The 22271-nt window shown below is 36.9% G+C and overlaps 1 protein-coding gene across 24 annotated transcripts in view; it reads right to left on the bottom strand.

Moving 5' to 3' along the window:
* The window catches only part of cadpsb (Ca2+-dependent activator protein for secretion b), a 188532-nt gene that overhangs the window by 104119 nt on the left and 62142 nt on the right, over positions 1 to 22271 (bottom strand). For all 24 annotated transcript variants that reach the window (XR_012408105.1, XR_012408106.1, XR_012408107.1 and 21 more), the window contains exon 3: positions 20538 to 20870. Coding sequence is in view for 16 of the 24 variants with exons in the window: in XM_068222029.2 (XP_068078130.1) it covers positions 20538 to 20870 (333 nt within the window). In the remaining 8 variants the exon portion in view is untranslated. The remainder of the gene's footprint in view (positions 1 to 20537; positions 20871 to 22271) is intronic.

Raw genomic sequence — 22271 nt, 5'->3', positions numbered from 1 at the left:
TTTTTAGTTTTGAAGTTTTTTTGTGGTAAGTGGTCACAAATTAAACAAACTGATTTTCGTAGTTCATTCATTTTCTTTTTGGCTTAGTCCCACAGGTCGCCACAATGGAATAAACCACCAACTTATCTAGTATATGTTTACACAGCAGATACCCTTCCCTTCCAGCTGCAACCCATTACTGGGAAACATTTTTTCAGTGTGGAACGATAATGACTGATTTCATGATTCCTTTACTCTTCAGTCCGGGCACAATGAATTCAGAAGGTCTGGATTAAGAATTCAGAGGCCTCTGGGTACATTGTCTTGTAGGCCCCCTACCCAACCACACCTCTATAGTTGAATTAAAAATATTATAACTAAACTTTCATCAAATACATTTTATTGTATTGCCCACATTTTTTAAATAAATTATAGTACATATTTTTTTAGTCTACAAAGATTTAACTTAATTTTAAATCATTTAAAGCAGACTTTGAAAAAAAAATACTGATAATACTAGTGAAATTTAATGTTTTTTAGCATACTTGTGCAATAAAAGTTCACTGAAGCAGTACTAAAATATATATTTTAAAGGGCATTTTTAATATATGACTTAAACAAAATAAAAATGCACATTATTGGCATATATAAGCTATCTGGCCGTAGTGTATGTGTGTGAATCAGTGTGCATGGGTGTTTCCCAGTGCAGGGTTGCAGCTGGAAGGGCATCCACTGCATACTGTAAAACATATGCTAGATAAGTTGGTGGTTCATTTTGCTGTGGTGACGTCTGAAATAGAGACTCAGCCAAAGGAAAATGAATGAAATTTTTGGCATGTAACTCATAAAGCCTCTCCAATCCAATTCTTTAAATCTGAGTCTTCCATACTACACGCATTTATTAATGATTACGCACTTGTACTGTCTCCCTTCTCCTCTCCCTGTATTTTTTTTCTACTCTCCTCATGATGAAAAGTAGACAAACAGCATAGGTCACCATTCAGAGAGGGCTGTGCCCTAATTAATCAGAAACAGGCAACCTCTGCTCTCAGTTTATGCAAAAATCTCTCCGTGCTTCTCCAGCATTTTGTGCACGTAGCTAACAAATAAGTCAAGATAAATAATTTACAGGAGACGTCCGTAAACACCACTGAAATGCTACCGGTTGCCCGGTAGATCCAAGTGCAAACAATGTTGTAAAGCTGAGTTTTCTCATCTGTTCTGAAAGCTTGTGTTCAGTTTGAAGGTAAACGTCTCTTTCATCAAAAGCTTGGACTTAATAATGGATGCCAAACAAAACATGGAGGTCAAGCGTCTGTATAAAGGTTGTCATTAGTGTGTTTACCTCAGTGCAGCGTTTGCCAGCTGTAAAGGCCATGCTATAGGCATATGTTTAACATTATTACAGATGGTGTGTGACATTTCGCATCAAAGCATGTTAAAGCAACAAGCCATGGGAAGTCACGCATTATATTTAATTTGTGCTGATATAGGGGAGCTGTTAAAACAGTCATCCTTGACCTTGTGCTTAAAATACGACATAAAAGAATAATTGATTGTACTATCAAATTTAAGTATGTTTTTTTAATGATTAAAACCTTTGTTGTCAAATTCAGTGCTTTGAATGATATAGTGGTAAACAATAAAGATTGTTCATTATTATTTTGGGAATGCACTGTTTAATATTTCACCAAGTAATTATTGTCTGAATGTTTTTGGTTATGTAAATTATTGTGAATTACATTATAATTTTAGTTTTTTTTTTTACACTGTAAAAAATTCTGTGTTCCACACAATTCCTATATGTTGCCCCAACACAAATCGATTGAGTTAACTTAAGTGCTTTTACAAATTTAAGTAGACTCAAAAATTATGTTGATTCAGCTCATTTTGAATAAGCTGTTTGAACAAGCAGCAAAGATCATTTTTTGAGTGTATCACTGTAAAAAGTGATTAGTTACTTTACTTAAAAAATTAAGTAGGGTGGCACGGTGGCGCTGTGGTTAGCAATGTCACCTCATTTGGACTCGTTTGAGTCCTGGCTGGGCCAGTAGGCATTTCTGTGTGTAGTTTGCATGTTCTCCTGTGTTCCGGTTTCCCCCACAGACTAAAGACATGCAGTTTAATTGATGGTAGTGTATGATTGTGTGTGAATGAGTATGTATGGGTGTTTCCCAGTGCCCTAAGCCAAAGGAAAATTAAAATGAATGAAAAAAAAGTAAACTTGTAAAGTTGACAATTTATTTAATTAAACACATTGTTTGTTTTTCAGATAAATAAGAATGTTCACTTAGCATGTTCCTTAAATATCTGCATATCCGATATATCTGGTATTTCTGTGCTTTAGAAGAGTCAAAAACATACAGCACCTTTAATGTATTAATTCATCCCAAAAACAATTATTCTATCAAACCAATACTGTTACATCTTTAACCCATTTTAAATTCAAATTTAAAACAGAATCCAAAAATAAGTACAAATAAAACAAAATAAAATAAATAAAACAAAAGGCATACATTTACAGCTTGATCTTGTGCTTCCATTATGGACGTAAGTCGAATATGTTTATCCCAACTCAAAGATTATATAAATAATTACGGGCTGTTTTAAGGAATGGGTGTTTTATGGTAGGCTTAGCAGAAATACAATTTAAAGGTAAATACTTTTTAAAGGCACTGTAATTAGTTTTTTAAAAAGCTTTTGTTACTCTCCTGCCAAGGGAAAAAAAAAGGTACAACATCGAACTCAAAACACTAAGACAAAAACAAAAGGCTCTTTCAAGCCACACTGTTGTCGGATTAGTTCAGACTCTTTATTTCCAAAGACATTAAACCCCTGTTGGTTTTTGCGTACGTTGCCCAACACAACAAGCAGAGCTTGGGAGCAGTGATGTGATGGAGTGAGACGCATCTCGGCAGAGGAGCTCCTGACAGCTGTAACCCCGATTCCTCGCTCCTCACCGACACACAGAGACTCACCGCATCAATAATGCATTCACACATTTAGATTTGCTGATGGCAGACTGTGTTCTCAGCCTCTTTCGCTCTCTATCGTCGCTTTCTGCTGTTTTCTTCACAGCATCTCTTTCAAGCACCCCTCCACCTGTCAGGACTCTCTCTTCACTTTAAGGTTCCTCTGCTGTGTTTGGGATAGAAGGTTAGAGATGTTCCATTTAGCTGGCCACAAATCGGAATTGTCCTTTTTTTTTTGGTAAAATTTTAGTTTTACTCACAATTCACACTATTGACTGCTGGCTTATTACTTGACTATTATTTAAATACAAATAAAATCAAAACCATATTAATTTTGTTAGTTCACATTGCTAGTTTTGTGGTGAATAAATAATCTGTGCATGTCATTAAGAAAATAAAATAGTTTGCCCTTGTAAAATTAATCTAAAATTGAAATCTGTTTTTAGTTTAATTCTCAGATTACGTGATTTTGAGGTAATGGGCATGGCTAACATACTTAACCACGCCCCTCCAACTGTCAGTTTTGACAACAAACTGAAATGGTGAGGAGGAGATGTCTGTTAGGTTGTAATAACTCTCCAGGAACTCTTTTCCCAATCTTTCCTTTAAAAAATGGTTACTTTGTTACATCCAATCAGCTCGCAGTAGAAAAAAAAAACAAGCCACGCCCACTGTTTTCTCATCTTATATTCCGCTTCTTTAGGAACTGCGTCCAAATACAAAAAAAAAAATTAAAAAAAATAATAAAATAAAACTGTCGCAGCAGGCAAAATATTACAAAGCAACTGAAAGTAGTTTGAACCGTAAATGAATTGACTCTCACTAATAGATCCACGGTTGCAAGATATTCATGTGCTACATGTGTAATATCATAGTGCCTACTACAGTCATGGTTAGCAAAGTTCCATAATTATTACCTACAGTAATTAGAGTATAGATCTTTAAAGTTTTTATTATCTGTCGGTCTTAGTAAATGGTGTAACTACAGAATAGTATTAAATAAGAAAAAATATAAAAATTATCTTTGCTAATTTTTGAGTAAGATGCTAATGGTCTAATCCAATTTAATTGTTTATGCTAAGCTAAGTAAAAAACTGCTTCTGTCAGACCTGGAGATCGGCTGAATGGATTAAAAAATTGTAAAACTCAACTGTTTAACTCCAGAGAACTTGTAAAATGAGAACAAGTTCAAAGGTAAAATTTTAATTGGTACTTATAAAGTATGATCTTATTCTACATCCCTTATTCTACACCCCTGTTTGTTTCTTTTTTCATTGTCTTAGGGTGCTTTCACACCTACACTTTTGTTTTGGAACCTGTCTCGTTTGCTCAGTTAGCGCGGTTCGTTTGGCATATGTGAACAGGGCAATCATGCTCTGTTCCGCGCCAAAGTAATCTCTCCGAGACCGCCTGAGTGAGGTGGTCTCGGCTCGATTGAAACGAACCCTGGAGCGGTTCGATTGCAGTGAGAAAGCGATCCGATCCGAGCGCGGTTATATCTCAGTGTTTTATGGATATGTAATAGGCATACGGCTATATGAAGAGAGAATTATTAGTAAGGCGGGAAGTTTCGCGAGTCTCCGGATGCCCGCAAACGAGTGATGATCTCCCTGTAATCTCGCGTCTCCCTCCCGGTCATCAAATAGGCATTGTCGCGCACCCTTCTCACCCCTCCCCACCGCATCTCTCCTCAGACACGTCGCGTGCGCGCACTGTCAACCACCACTAAACCACCACCAAACTCTGCAAAATAAACCCTGACTCTGACCAATGTGAGGAGAGTTTACTCGCACGTGACTTATTTTAGCTCTTTTGGTCCGATTAGAAACTTTGCAATGTGAAAGTGAACCGCTCCAAGAGCAAAGAGCAACAATGTAACATTTGTAATCTCTGTTTCGGAACAACTGAATCGATTCACAGGTGTGAAAGCACCCTTATTTTAATTCAGCCAATCTCTGTTCTAGTCTTGCAAGCAAACTACACTGCAATGACTTTACATTACAGAGTGTCTAAATTAGTGTTAACACAGGCCATAGATGTTGAAGACAAGACACAAATGTACAAACAAAAACAAAAAACACTGTACTGAACACATGCAAGCACCAAACTCAAATGGCCTCAAATTTTTTTCTTATTTTCACAATTCTGTTGTTTTCACTATAAAATCAACATTGTACACACAAGACGTTTTCAAGGGCAGTTGTCATTATAGCTCATGTGCATGCAATCGCTTGGTGTTTTAAACGTTTCCCAAAGTCAAACACATAAGAATAAAGAATTGTCAATATCTACAACAGAAAGAGCAGCTCACTTTTGAATGGAAGAATATTAACTATTGAATCAGGGGTGGGAGGTTTTATTAAAGTTTCCATGTACAAATGTTTAGATTGTATTTCCTCTTCAGATCATCTCAATCTAATTCATATTAAATACCAGCACAGCTGCTTTGTTTACAGCCAGGCAGCATTTTCTTCCTGTTGTTCTATTGTATAAGCGCCACCTACAGGCCCAGAGAGTGAAATAGCATTTTTATTCATTCTAGTTTTTTCAAGGGTATGATTTATGTAGTAAAAATGCCAATGTTAAAGTCAGATCATTATGATTTTATTTTATTATTACATTCCATTATTAACGTAAAAATAATGCTTTTTTCAAATGAGAAAAAAAAAATCCAAAATCGATATCTAATTTTCTTAAGATCTGCTATGGAAAGTCAAAATGCATCACTAGAGAGTGACATCTATGACATTGTGTGAAGTAATAGGACAGACGGCATACGATTGAGTCTTGTGACTCAACCCTACAGCATGACCTTCTGCTGTCTACTGATATATTCCAAAGCCTCAACATCTTGGCTACTTTATTATTGATCTGCTGGCCGATCTGGCTGATAGGAAGTGACAGAGGTTTTCTGTGCATGTGTGTGTCTGTGTGCGTGTGAGTGTGTGCACGCGCATGGGTGGAGCTGGATTAGAAAGCATGCTGCAGTGGTCAGCAAAAGCAGGGCATTAAGACAGGCAATCAGCACACCAAAGAAAATGTAAAAGGAAGGATTTGTAAGGCCATTCTGCAGGGTACAGTATTACAAAAAGATTTCCAATTCATTTTCAACGGAACCGAGGCAGGATGACGGAGGCGGCATTGAAAGCAACATGGTTGCCATGATTGTGGTCGAAAATCCTGTGGTTTAATGTAAATGTAGAAAGATGCAAAAAAGACGAAGGGTGAAATCTTTTTTTTGGATTTTATTCACAACTAATCCATTTTTGTCAAAATAACAACAAAACAAATGGAGGCTTTCTGGGGCTATTTTCCTGATATATTTTTTTAGAAAACTATTCATACTATGTTTTACAGAAGACACCCACTAATACAGTACAGTAGGGGAAATGAAAGCTTTAGCGATAGTTCTGCAGGAAGACTGAGATGTCACGTCATTCATAATAATTATCTCGTCAGCCTATAACAACCAAGCAAGCCATGTATATAAGCCCATCTAAACAATCTGTTTCGTTGGTCTTAGGTGATGTTGCGGAAGTTTCCCTCCATCCTCCCCATCACCACCACCACCAGGTCGGCCTCATGTCCACTAAGGGGGTTGGCTTCGCCCTGCCTTCATCTTCAGGCAGGATCTGCCAGCTCATTCAGAGTTCTGCACTATAGACAGGGCTTACGCCAAAGAACTTCATGAAAGGACTGTAACGAATTCGCATTCATGCAAACAATTCACAATAAATGTTCAAACGTTTATCTGCATCCTAAAGTCTTTCTGGTAGAAATAAGTATTAAACACGTTCATGTTTTTTTTTTTTTCCTGGAAATGCTATTTCTAAAAGAACTGTTAATATGAAACTAAACCAGATTTTGATAAAGGCCCAAACAATACAAACATAAAAATAAAGCAAAAGAAAAAATCTGAAACATGAGTTATGTTTAATAACAATGGAATGACACAATGAGAAAGTACCAAACTACTGAAATGTATTTAATACTTTAAATAAAAGGCTTTTTTGGTGATGGCAGCTTAAAGCCGCCTCTCATAAGGAAAATGAGGTCACATGACTTGGTCAGGTGGGAGTTTTTCACAGACCACAACAGAGTAAATTCTTGATGGTTTTGTTGCTCTCATCTAACAAATCTGATCTTTAATTTGTATGTTCTATTAAATTCAAGTCAGGTGATTGGCTGGGCCATTCTACAGTTTTATTTTCTTTCTCTGAAAGCATTTGAGAGTTTCCTTGGCTGTGTTTTGGATTATTGCCTTGCTGTAGAATGGCCCAGCCAATCACCTGACTTGAATCTAATAGAGAATAGAAAGTAAAAGATGTTCACTGTGATTTCATCTTCATCATCCTGGTAATGCTGATATTGATCTGAAGCAGTTAATATTAATTTACAATGACAAACTACTGAAACTACTAAAAAACTAATTAGTGATTTCAGCTGCGGTTCAGGCTTTCACTGCCCTTCTACACCTTCTTTTCTTCATCTGTTCAATACTTTTTCCCTGTGTCATTTCATTTTATTACGCATAACTTCATTTGTAAACTAATTAGATTTGTTTTGCCTCAATCCTTCAAACCGTTTTTTTTTTCATTTGTCAGCAAAATGTTTTTAAATATTTTAATTATAAATTATTACAAATAATTAACTCAATTATATTTCCAATAATTCAATAAATGTAATGCATTAACTTTTCTAAATAAGCTCACATGTGTTTATTCATGCGTTTATTATTTTTTTTATTAAAATAATTTCAGAGCAGTTGGATTTCAGAGTGATTAGAGTCAAAGTAGATAACAGAAAAAAGAATCAACAAAACTAACAACTTTGAAAGATTTAATTGCAAAGTGTTGTTTTATTAGCATTTACATATAACCTGAAATATAATATTTAGAGTATTTCCTTCTATTCATAAATGTACTGTGTTTGTGAAGCAGTTGTGCGCATCATTGAACTGGCTTGTTTAATGTCAGCTCTCATGTGTATTGAAAATGTCCATACATAAAGGGGGTATGTATATACAGCACATACTGTGTATAATCCCATTAACCCTTTATTGGCGAAAGAACCATTGATTACAATATAAGTCATAAATAAACCTGCCCAGAAACCCACCACAGTTTTTCTGATGAGTATTCCAATGCCTGCCCTATAAAGGTTGAGTTATAAAGGGTTATTTAAGAGAGAGAAAGAAAGGTAGAACGATACGCTCATGACTGATGGTTTCCATTTTTAGTTAAGAGTCAAATATGCCACAGCTCGTCATGTACTATAAAATAATGAAAGGACAGAACAGCGGCACTGTTCTTTAAAAAGGGCAGAAGCAGCCACTTTCTTTTGAGGGGAAAAAAGACAGCCAATTATGCACATTATTATATAGAACAAATGCATTGTTTCGGTGCATGATGGCATAGAAATGTGAATGATCGTTTGCGGTGTGTGCGTGCATGATTGTGTGTGTGTGTGTGAGCGTGTGTCGTAACCCTGCTGGTTCATTCTGAGCTGTTGATTAGTGGAGCACATAATCAGCTCCTGTCACCGGCAGCAATGAACCAACCTTTCTCTCTTTCTCTATTTCTGCACTGTTACAGTTCCCAAACACTTTACTCAAAAACTGCTTTTGTTGCCCTGGTCCGCTGGACGAATCTGAGGAGTATCAGCTTTCCCAGTTGCTTGTGAGGACATGAGATTTAAATGGAAAGCAATGGGTCTGACAGATTAAAGGAGCTTTCAGGGAGAAAGTGAGAGAGACAGAGAGAGAAAGAGAGAAAGAGAGATGCTGTCTGACAAAATACAATATCACTGCCAGTGTACATATGCATACAATAATTACTGCTTGTAAGACTGACAAAGACAGTTTTACTGTTGTACAAACTTACATAGTTTATTTGCAGTGCTGGTGCTACACTATCTCAGACTGGCTTTGTTGGTTTACTGTGACATGACTGTATCAGAATTTGTTTGTGTGCAAATAATATACATAGAATATCTATCTATCTATCTATCTATCTATCTATCTATCTATCTATCTATCTATCTATCTATCTATCTATCTATCTATCTATCTATCTATCTATCTATCTATCTATCTATCTATCTATCTATCTATCTATCTACTTAACCAACCACCCATCCACCCATCAAACTATAAAGATAAGGATGTCTATCCATCCATCCATCCATCCATCCTTCCATCCATCCATCTATCTGTTTGTTTATCTGTCCATCTGTCAATCTGTCCATCCATCCATCCATCCATCCATCCATCCATCCATCCATCCATCCATCCATCCATCCATCCATCCATCCATCCATCCATCTATCTATCTATCTATCTATCTATCTATCTATCTATCTATCTATCTATCTATCTATCTATCTATCTATCTATCTATCTATCTATCTATCTATCTATCTACTTAACCATCCACCCATCCACCCATCAAACTATAAAGATAAGGATGTCTATCCATCCATCCATCCATCCATCCATCCATCCATCTGTTTGTTTATCTGTCCATCTGTCCATCCGTCCATCCATCCATCCATCCATCCATCCATCCATCTATCTATCTATCTATCTATCTATCTATCTATCTATCTATCTATCTATCTATCTATCTATCTATCTATCTATCTATCTATCTATCTATCTATCTATCTATCTATCTATCTATCTATCTACTTAACCAACCACCCATCCACCCATCAAACTATAAAGATAAGGATGTCTATCCATCCATTCATCCATCCATCCTTCCATCCATCCATCTATCTGTTTGTTTATCTGTCCATCTGTCAATCTGTCCATCCATCCATCCATCCATCCATCCATCCATCCATCCATCCATCCATCCATCCATCCATCCATCCATCCATCCATCCATCCATCCATCCATCCATCCATCCATCCATCCATCTATCTATCTATCTATCTATCTATCTATCTATCTATCTATCTATCTATCTATCTATCTATCTATCTATCTATCTATCTATCTATCTATCTATCTATCTATCTATCTATCTATCTATCTACTTAACCATCCACCCATCCACCCATCAAACTATAAAGATAAGGATGTCTATCCATCCATCCATCCATCCATCCATCCATCCATCCATCCATCCATCCATCCATCCATCCATCTGTTTGTTTATCTGTCCATCTGTCCATCCGTCCATCCATCCATCCATCCATCCATCCATCCATCCATCTATCTATCTATCTATCTATCTATCTATCTATCTATCTATCTATCTATCTATCTATCTATCTATCTATCTATCTATCTATCTATCTATCTATCTATCTATCTATCTATCTATCTATCTATACCCATCCACCCATCCACTCATCCATCCATCAACCTATAAAGATAAGGATATCTATCCATCCATCTATCCGTCTGTCTACCTGTCTGTCTGTCTGTCCATCCGTCTGTCCATCAATTCATCTATCCATCCATCCATCCATTCATCCATCCATCCATCCATCCATCTAAACTTAAGAAAACTCTTTACATCCACTCCAGCAACATTTCAAAGAAATCTAGTACGTGTCCCCTAAACATCAAAGAACGGGCAAGAGTGAGGGAGAAACACAAAAAAGGCTGAATGAATGTATCGAGTAATTGAATGAGAGCAGCAGAGGTGAGCATCACAGAGAGAATCTATTGGTATCTGCAGGGAGATGAGCATGAATGGAGCGCTTTATGAGCTGGCACTAACTACAGCACACAGCACTTTCACTGTTTTCTATTATCTCAGAGAGATTTAACTGGTCTTAGCAGTGATTCAGGAAGTAATATTTAGAAGCAATGCTAAAAAAAATCTGATATCTGAGTCCCAACATGTCCCTGAAATGAAGTTTTGCGTTATCTCTATGACTTTTGAAATTGTTGGATTAGATCAAGATGTGTTGACTTTGCTTTCAGTCGCTATGGTAGCGGCAAATATTAAATACGCCGTCTCTGCTGCTTTGTTTGCAAACATGATTTGTCGAAACACTCCTGCCACAACTGCCCACCATGGTTCATTAAGCACTGCGTGGTGAAATAATCAGAAAGCAATCGTACACTCATACTCATCCATCCTTATTTGACAGGTCTCCTGTAAAAGGTTTCTGTTTATTAATGCACAAATGGCCACTAATAATGCTCTCTTTCAGATGCTTCTCTGCATTCAATTGGCTTGCCAAACTTGCTGCTAAAATAAACATGAACACAGAGTGGCTGTAAATATAATGTCTGTATATTTAAGCCACATTTGTGTGGCTGCCATTGCATTAGGAAATACAGTATTAAAAATCAGATGATGCAAGACTTTTTGTGTGTGTCAAAATAAACTGTCAACCCAGTAAGTATGCCATTCATGGATTTATCTCTGCCAAAAATGTAAACATTGGGCACCATTAATTCATTGAGAGTGGTTCATTAAAATCTGTTGGTCAATTCCTGCTCGACCAATAACAAGTGTTAGGGGTTTGGCTACAGGTACTACAAGACCATGGCTGATGCATGGCATGAAAGTTTATCTACCCTAAAATTGTAAACAGTGAGTCTTCAGGCACCATTGCTAAAAGAGCTGTCCGCTCAAATCCATTAAACACTTCCAGCTCAACCAATAGAAAGATTTTGGGGCGTGACTACTGCAGGCAGGCTAAAAAACAGAGGGTGTTTAACCGTAGGGACCATGCATTACAACAAAGTTTATCTACCTGAGAATTGTAAACAATGAGTCTTCAGGCACCATTACTAAAAGAGCCATCTGCTCAAATGCATCAAACACTTCCAACTCAACCAATTGGAAGATTTTGGGGCATGGCTACTGCAAGCAAGCTTAGAGAGTGGTAAAACATTAATTCTAATAATTCTAATAAAAGCTGTGATTAACATAAGGGGCATTTGGAAAATACTTACTTACAGAGTTGGGTGTAATCCATTCCACAGTAACACATACAGTAACTGTATTCTGATAACATTTTAAATTTGTGTAATTTGATTACAGGTACTAAAGTCACTGTAATTGCGTTACTTAGGTTACAAATATAGCTTTTGGAAGGAAAAAGCTTCTTTTAATACACGTTTTCTGCTGCAACATTAGTTAATGAGAATGCGCTTAAAATTACTCAAAAAAAAAAAGAGCTGAAATGGTTGCTGTCAAAAGTGGTTGCTGTCAAATGCAGTCTAAAGAACTTTCAACTGTTTTTATCTCAACCAGCAACTTAATCAAGCATTTCAATAGAAAGCATTCTACGATAATAGTCTTTGTCAAAGAGTGCAGGATCAAAAGATCAAATAGCTGCTTATGGGACCTTTCACATATCTTGTCTTTTGAGCATGCAAGTTTATTATTTAAAACGAAGGCACACCAGTTGAAAACCGAGAATTATGTGGCAAGAACTCACAGATCAGCCTCACACTTTGTAAGAAATTTACACATTTAGGTAGACTAATTAATTACCTCAGACAAACACAGAACACCCAAGCACTGCAGTTCTTTTGCATACTAAGGATGTCAATGGTTAAAGGTGTCCAGTTTTCTTCTAAATGTCTTCTTTTGTGTTTAAAAAAAAGACAAACAGGTTTAGAACAAATGAATGATGAGAGCATTTTTAAGTTTTTAATAATTTTGAATATGTCCAGTTGCTGTGATCAACGCACTGTAATGTTTTTAATGTGAATGTTAAATAACTGAAAGAGCTGCAGTTTATTTTGTATTTTCATAGATATATTTACATGTTTTAAAAGTAACTGCAAAGTAAAGTAATTAGTAATGTAATCAGATTACAATTAGTAGTCAGTAATTTGTAATCCATTACTTTCTTAAATAACTTACCAAACACTGCTTACTAACACAATACTCTCACTGTAAAATTTACAGTATTTCTGGCAATATTGGTTGCTATAATACTGTATAATTTACAAGTGCACTGTAAATTAAACATTACAATTGTGCTGTTAAACTAGAACTCAATTATAATTATCAATATACAGTGTGCTTGTATATTTTAATGTATTACTGGCAAGCAAAAATACAACCACTGACTTCTAGTATTTGTTTTTCCTACTATAGATGTCAATGGCGACAGGTTTTCAACCTTCTTCATATCTTCTCAAACGTTCAAACGATGACAATATGATGGCAGTAAATGGTGAAGTTCTGCTCTGAAAGGTTAGAAAAAGGAAATTTTGGTCATGAAGTTTGTTTTCATTTGCAATGCTAGGTGTGAGTGTATGTACAGGGCAGTCAACAGCGCAGTTGCTCCAGCTGAATGCACAGGGCGCCAGACAATTTTTGCCAATTATGTGTGATTGTGCTTTCATTAAATACACTGCAGGTGGTGCATGAAGCATCTTTTGGCAGGCAAGAGAAAACGCCTACCACACATGGCCTTGCGACCCACACAACACAGTACTTCCCAACGATAAAGAGAAAGAGGCTTTTTAGTTACTCTACATATAAAAAATATGCTTACTTTCAGAGAGCCCCGATCGATTCTGGTTTACTGTCTGCAATCTCACATTTTCTGATGCTGTCTCCTAAATTGAGTCTGAAAAATCAGCTGCGATGTAACATTTATGAAGTCATCAAAAGCAACCAAGTAACCTTTCACCAAATTAGTTTTTCAGAGGTGGTTTAATTCGGATCTGACTGACCTCTTAATTGATGATCTCTCAAAGCGATTACTAAAGCTTTTTGATCATACAAAATGTGGATCTTGCTAATAGGATGATATGACAGCCATGCCTCTGAGTCATCCCAAATGTGAGCCTGCTCTTTTCAATGTGGGTTTAAAATAGCTCTTAAAATAGCGGTGTCATGAGTTCTCGATCTATAACAGAAAGCTTTGGAGGATCTCTTGCCAGCCAAAATCCTATATATAACTTATAGTTTTATGACTGTTCCTTTTTGTATTAATTTTTCCTACCAATTTATTCAACCCAAACTTGTTCTGAAAACGTACAGCTACATTTCTTGAGAGTGCCAAATACGTCCCAGGAGGTAAGTTTTTTGGCAGTTTTTGTTTTTGCAAATCCCCCTGAGGCCGTTGTGTACGCTTTTTCAAATCTCAAATTTCTCTCGCGAGTGCCATTTGTGCCTGCTGTTGTCACAGAAATCCACCAATGGCTGCTGTCGACTGACTGACTGAATGATCGATCGACTGACTCACCCTCTTCCTTCCCTAAACCCAACCAATAGTGTTTTCAAAAGCACCAATTGACCCACACACCAACTTCCCTAAACCCAATTTCTAAAAAGCAATCCAGAAAAAGAAAAGCCCTTGCCTGATTTTTACCACATTTTTGTATTTTACCACATTTTCACCCTGTTATTTACCTGTTTATTTTATTTTTTGCCTTTTGTTTTTGTCTTACCCGCTTTCTGGAACTGTTCTTCACCAGACTCAAACCATGTTGTCATGGTCAATTCCTCTCTGCGTCTCAAGTCCGCCAACATACTTGGCGTGCTAACCGGATAAGCTGGTAACACATATGTACATATGTAGTTTTGGCTACATAATTCGCAATCTCCAGAAATGTATATAGGGCTATGCTTTCAGAATGAGCCCACGATGAAGTCATTAATAATTGAAGAAGGTAGGTACACTATTTTCAAAAGACTAGTCTCAGATTTTAAAGGGTTACTTTACATTAAAAAATTTTAATTGTTATTTTTAACTCGCACTCATGTCATTTCAAAGACTTAAAACCCTTGTATACATCATTGTACAGTGCTCATAAATCTGGCATGCGCCCTATACTGACACTGAGGTGAGAAAAATAAATGTTTGAATAAAGTAAATATATTCTGATTAAACCACCATATTTCTGAGTTTTGAATGATTTGGGAACCTTGATGTGTATGGACTAGGGCTGGGCGATAAAACCAATTTGTGCCGGAACATGCCGGATCTGGATCCAGCACCTCTGAAATCTGATCCGGCACCTCATTTTATTGATCCCCCTCCTCAACCGCCCTTGTCCCCCGTCCGCTGTTCACTTTCACTTTCTTCCGTGACTCCGTGACTAGAAGTGCATGCATTTTCTAGGTATACCTAGTTTAAAAAACAGCTGAAATTTTCAGATTGCCGCAAGTGACCACAATTCAAGTAGGTTGAACTAACCAATCTGCTTCAAGCAATCTTGTTCACAGCTGACAAGCATTACGGAGTACCATGCCATTTTCGTCAGCACACATACAAGGAGATGAGACCTTTTCAACGGCTACTGCAATAGAAAAGACAACGAGCCCTGCAGTCTGTTCTAAAGCTTTTTTTACTGGAGTCTCCCAAGTATGATGAGCTTTTAACATGTTTATGTGACATGCGCATCATTTAAAAAATAATCAAGAATTATCTTTATCAAATGATATATAAAATCGTACCTACTATGGAGGATAAATTAATTTAACTGGTTATTTTTATGGTTCAAGTCATTTTATGATGCGTTTATAGCTTTCAGCCCCTGTTCATGATTGAATTTCACTGTATGAAAAAAGAGCAGCAAAAACACACAGAGCAACGTTAACAATCTTTTCTTCACCAGAACAAAGAAAACCACACATGCTTGAAAAAGCATACAAGTCTGAGTAAACAATGACAGAACTTTCAACTATTTCTGTAAGTCTATGTCCCATTTGCACTCGGAGAAAAGAAAAAAGTGCCTATGAAACTGGCAGAAAATCAGAGACAAAACATTGTTTGTTTGTCACAGGAACAGTGCTCGCAGGTATGCTTGTCATACAGAAATGGTGAAAAAATGCTGGTTGTGGGCTTATTTGTCAGCAGATGCCGCAATTTTGCCCCTGCCAGCGCTGTGATGTTGACTACACTGACACGAGCACTGCCAGGACTGAGGAGATTTCATGCTTAACTCCCTTCCTCTCCATTCTGCTGTTTGTCCATCCATTCACACAAGTTCATATATTAATGATTTCTTAGCGTCACATTTCCCTGAAGGCATTTTTTCAGCGTGTTATAGATCCCTTAAGTGCTTTCAATAAACGCCTATTTGGCCATATTTACAAACTGGGGATGTTTAATTTGACTAAGGAAATAAACTAAGTCTCTAAGTAAATGCTCCAAAGCATCCCATCTGAGCGATATAACATCCATTAAGAACGAAACAGACTAACACTGATTTTCTGTCACTTTAGCTGTGCTTTTCGGCTGCCCGAGTGACGAACATGGGGAGACTGTATGCTAATTCCCCACCCTGAAGTCTGAGCAAGCAGGAAAAGTGGCGAAATGAAAAGTGGGTTAGCCATCTTCAAAGCACATTTGAAGAGGGAGATTTAATGGCGGAGGCTCGGATGAGATCTCTCTCAATATAGCCGAGGAAAAAAAAAAGAGCTAAAATATGACCACTATAAGAGTCTGCGATTTTTTTAAAGCCTGCTTGCTTAATAAGTGTTTTCAATATGGCTGTACCTTTTGGCTTAGCACCTTTTAAAGAAGCTGTCGTAAGGTGACATGTGTGAATACATAATAACCCAGATGAAATATAAGTAAGCTACTGACTTTAAAAAGAAAATGTAAATGCTGCTGTGCTGATGTGTTCACTTCTATCTCAGCCAATCATGAAAGTATTGGTGGAACTAAATTTGTCCAAAACAATGGAGGCTATAGGATACAATTCTAATGTAACACACATTATAAACTACAAATACATAACTACCCCAGTAAAGGTTATTGCACACTGAATCAGAAATTTTCATCCATAATCTTTGCATGTTAAAAAATAAATTCGACCACACGTTGTGTCAATCGTATTAACATACTGCCTCTGAAACTTTTTTCTCATAAAAATTTTTTTAACCAGGTTCGATGACTGGAGCACCCCTCCCATGCTGCTGTTTGGGGTGTTTGATGAACTGCTCATACACATTATAACAGAAAGCACGGTCCGCTTTTGGTCCGTTGCTTCGTCAACGTGGCAGCCATATATTATAATGCCTATAGGTACAGCCTCTGTTCGGGATTTGCTTGATCACAAGCAACATACCAAAATTCCATTGATTTCCTGAAATAAACTTTGCATTTAGGGATAATCATAGTGAAGATCTTTGATCTCTCCTTCTTCTGCATGCAGTATTGGAAGAACACAATATGTAGCCTATTCCTCTTTCTTTTTCTACTTTGAAGAAGAGAGAAGAACAACATGTCACTGCTTGAATTGAATCTGAAATGTTTTGCATTTTTTGGAATGAATTAATGAATACATATCAGACTCTGTAGAAAGTATATAAAAAAAATGCATACAAAATTTTCGCACTTCAGTGTACAAAGACATTAAGGGCTCTATGTTAATGATCTAGGCACAAAGTCTAAAGTGTATGATGCAAAAGCATTAAGGGTGTTTCCGAATCCACTTTTGCTATTTAAAGGATAGAAAAATACGGTTTGTGCCACAACGCATGGTCTAACAGGGTTGTGCTTATTCTATTAATGAGTTATGGGTGTTTTTTGAGCAAAACGTGCATTAAACAAATCAAGAGTCTCATCTCTCATTCCCTTTAAGAGTCAGTTGCATCGCGTCATAGCACATTTGCAATTTACATGCCAGACTTTGTAAGTGGAAAAACTGAATGCTTCACTAGCAAATAATAAATGTAGCAGGGCATTAAATTACGATTTATTTCTTTGCATTTTAACCTGGCAAACTATAAAACCATGCGTCTCTTCACGGTTTGTGTCTCATTTTGTGAGCCAACTGACTCCCCTGCTCTGCTGGCCATGCCCACTCCTGCCTCTGCTGAGGTAGACTTGAACCGAAAATGGGGGGTTTAATGGCCCTTTAAACAATGTGATGCAAAATAGGAAAATTAGGGTTGCGTTGGTCTGAAACTAGCAACACATGTATGAGCCATAAGAATGAAAACACTCACATAGACCTTATTTGTAACTGGTAATATTATAAATATTTTGAGTTTCCCTTGCACATTTTTTTGGCCTGCCAAACAAGGGAATCGTAATAGATTACAATGTTTAAATCCAGTCTGACCTGTAATGTTTAGATTTAAAATTATTAGATTTTAAAAAGAGAGAAGACAATCTATTGGTGCATTTGAATGCAGGTGACCGTATGAGTGTGTACACCGCATAAGCAATCTGGGATGCATTTCCCAAACAACGACATAACCTGCAGCTAAACTACCATAGTACCATAGTGAGAAGTTTTTGCCGAAACCGTAGTTGGTCTGTCACAGATCCATCTGTAAATGTCTGTAATAATGCTCTAAACGAAACAGGGTAAAAACATCTTTCGAGAAAAACCACATTAAATTGTTATTAATTTTGTTATGTACAATATATATTATATATTACAGTACAACTCTGAATAGAACCCGACCAGGAACATTGCTGCTACCTATAGCTCTAGAGGTGTAGATGCAACAGCACACATTTGCACTGTAGTTTGCTAATGTTTGTTGGAACGACGGATTCCAAACACCAAATAATTGAACTATAATTGTGATGACGAAAATTTTGACCTTAGCTTGCTAACGACAGTTTTCAAAAATGCATCCCTGGTCAAATGTGTTTTCAACAAACTAAAATGAAAGTGGTCAAAAGTGTAAAAACAAAACAAAAACATACTTCAAAATCAACTGTAAATATTGAAAAGCTGAGTAGCTTTGCACAAATGAGATTTAGCCATTTTACTCTCTGCAGTCAAGCGATGTGTGTAAAAACATGGACACGTGCAAATTTTCCGAGGTGACTTTCTCTATCCTATCGACAGCAGTTTCTGTGCTTTTAGAAATATATCAACTGTGCCAGCACTGAAGGTTCTGTAAGGCATGGGAAATTTGATTTATTATGAACTCAAGGACAATAAAGCCCAGCACGTCCTTCACTTGAGAAGAACATATTATTTTAGATCTAAAAATATTCTGTTGTTTGAAGTAGTCATGGGGGATATTTGCCTTACTTAGATCTCGGTACAATGGGGATCTTATCGTAACATTAGAATGTGAACAGAAGGTGCTGTTATTATGACACACACATTTGCATGCAAAGTAGATCGAGCGCAAAGGCTTGAATTAGAGCTCTTGATATTCACAACACATGTCAATAAAACAACAAGGAGTGTCGTAACAATGCTGGATGCATAACCCCAACATTAAAAACAATGGAATGCTCGTGTAAATTACTACTTACTCTAAACAGGCAAAACAAAGGAGAAAAAATAATATGTTAATTCTACAGTTGCCACTACTAATACTACAAAAAAGGCTGCAAAAATGTCTTTATTGTTTAACTTTTTGAATTTTTGCTTGAAAATATTTATTAAAAAACAAAAAAAAAAGTGAGTAGAGGCTTTTCTCTTGAAATCCTTTTAGTTTGTGGTGATGTTTGTGATGTCGGACTGTAGTTTTGGGGACTTTTTGACTTTCTGACCTAGAGATCAAACTAAATAAAGCAATTTTCCAGCTGCACTGTAATAAGTCATTAGTTGAGAGAACAAACTTGTTGCCTTATAATTATTAAGTAAACAAACTATGTGCATAATTATAAGAGTTAAGTCAATGGGTTTACTGACTTTTTAAAGTAAAATCAACTTGTTGCATTAAAGGCAATGGGTTTACTCTCTTTTTTAAAGTCAAGTAACCACATATATTTTTTGGCAACTCACACCTTCCCCCTAACACAGACACACTAAAAATACAAAAAATATATAAACGGAAATATATTTAAAAAAGGTTTTGTTCATGTAAAAGAGGCAGCTAGCGGAATGCTATGCAGGGAACCTCACTCCTCTGACCTCAAAATTTGCTTTAGTCCAGATACTAGAGTCTATGGTCTTTAGTCTACTTGTTAGAGCACCCAACTCCCACGCAAAGAATCGCCGATTCGATCCCAGTTCAGACTGGGTTGGGAGTAGTAGGACCGGTGGGTTACATGTGGGGACTCGTCCGGGATGGGAGTGAGGTTTAGGGGGATGAGTGTAACAGAGTGTAACAGAGGCCAGCTAGCGAAGTGCTATGCAGATAAATCTCACTCCTCTGACCTCAAAAGGTGCTCTAGCGACAAACGCTGGAGGCCATGGTCTTTAGTTTTCTTGTTTGAGCAACATACTCCCATGCAAAGAATCACGAGTGCGATTCCAGCTTTGGGTGCAGTAGGACTGGTGGGTTATATTCATAAGAAATCCTATAGATGCCAATAATTGTGGCACACATATATTGAACAAATATATTTTGTTTTTGCTAATATTTTGAGCAAAATACCAAAAGTTAAGCATTTTTTTTCTAGCTTACAATTACCAATTATCAGCGGAAACTACTCATTCAAAAAAATAGTGTTTTTTTTTTTTTTTGGAGGGGGGTGGGACAACTTAATTATTTTATGTTCAATCCACTTAAATTTGTAAAAAAAAAAAAAACTATTAAGTTAAATAAATTCCTTCATGTTGTAACACAACACAAACTGATTGTGTAGAACCCAACAAATTTTACAGTGCTGTACAAGTCTCAGTCCTCTTACTCTAAATACAACCAACATATTTCCTATTATTTCACATAATCAAACTCCTTTTCCTAGTGTCTCATTGCCAAATTGTGTCTCCCACCTACCTGGCAAGCCTGGTAGAGCAGCTGGTGCTCAAACTTCTTGATGCCCAGGATCTGCTGGAACATCTCGTAGAGCTGGTCTTTGCTCAGGATGAGCTCGGATGCGGCGCTGGCTGTCATGCGCTGCTGGGCTTTGCGTGGGTCCTCGTCTCCACGGTAGATTGTGTCAAACTTGGCCATCCAAGAGCTCAGCACAGTCTCCTTGCTAAGACCATCGATCTCTGGCAGACTCCGGACACGCTTCTCGATGTGGCGCTTGAACACCTCACGACAATCAAGAGCGGATAAACCTCCCGTCTGGACCATCTTAGCAACACGGTCACTCTTTAGAAAAACCTGAAAGTCATACAGACATGGGAGAAAGAAAAAATTATTTAAGTAATATTATGAATTGAAATGTTGGGATTTTTAGTACAGGACACAAACACACACAAAATATCTATTTTATATTTATGCAACAGTTTTGTCTGGTTATTGAGTCTGATTGGCTGATAGTCTTGCGATATTCTGCAATATCAGAACTCATACAGCTTCTTCACTCTTGTGTATTACTCCATCCACACGAGTGGCAAGTAGGAGACTACAGTACAATTTGACAAATAATGCATTTGTTGGACAACATAATGTACTTTTGAGGCGAGAATGTAGTTGTTTATATCGCAACTATGCAGTTTATTTATAAGCATAGTGCCAATTTTTTTATATTTACAATTGCTGAGATACAGCACATCAGCGGCCATCAGCCTGCCGTACGGAGTACAGCAAAGACGATTGATGTTGTCTATTCACAAAATGGTGACAGAGACCACATATTAAGGTCTGAGAGGAAAGAAACTCAGCATAAAACTACAGCTGATCAAATCATTATAAATCTGGTAAGTGGCATACTATGTCGATCTCTTTCTATTGTATGTTGTAGTGCTGTATTTATACCATAGTAATTGTAGTGTATTGAGTGTGAGATGGAACTCACATACCAGAAATTGGTAACACTTTACAATAAGGTTCAGTAGTTAATGCATTTACTAACATGAACTAATCATGAACAACACATGTACAGCATTTATTAATCATAATTGAACATTTACTAAGGCATTATTAACATCCAAGTCCATGCTTAACATTAGTTAATGCACCATGAGTTAACATGAACTAACAATGAACAACTCTATTTTCATTAACTAACGTTAACTAACATGAACAAATACAGTAGTAGATGTATTGTTCATTGTTTGTTCATGTTAGTAAATGCATTACTTAACATTAACTAATGAACCTTATTGTAAAGTGTGACCCAGAAATGTATGTATTTTGTGTTAGCCAGTCTTTGCATAATCCCGAGTTGGCCATCTGTTTGTTTCTAATGTGTCTCCTGTTTTTGTTACTGCAAATCCATCCAGTAAACAGAAAGAAAAAAAAATGGATGCATGTGTTTAGCGTTTTTCCTTATCACAAACACAACAGTAATCTGGAAGTGTTGCCCTTGCTTTGGCTTTTCGGGGGGTTGATTATTGTGATATTACAATTGCAACAGAGAAATGCTGGGAAATGTCTCTAGACTGATGCCATTTCATGCCATTCAGCCTTATAATCTTAAAATGTCCACAAAATCACCTGTTTTGTTGTCAATTTAGACATTACGCTAGAGACTCATTCAAATGCTAACTCTAAAATGATGTTGGTGACTTACTAATGGTTTCTGCTGTTCTGCAGATGTGAAAGAACAATGAAAGAAAG

The sequence above is a fragment of the Danio rerio genome, chromosome 6 (genome assembly GCF_049306965.1).
Source record: "Danio rerio strain Tuebingen ecotype United States chromosome 6, GRCz12tu, whole genome shotgun sequence".
NCBI lineage: Eukaryota > Metazoa > Chordata > Actinopteri > Cypriniformes > Danionidae > Danio > Danio rerio.
Note: the sequence above shows the minus strand (reverse complement) of the source record. Positions and strands in the feature narration are given on the sequence as shown.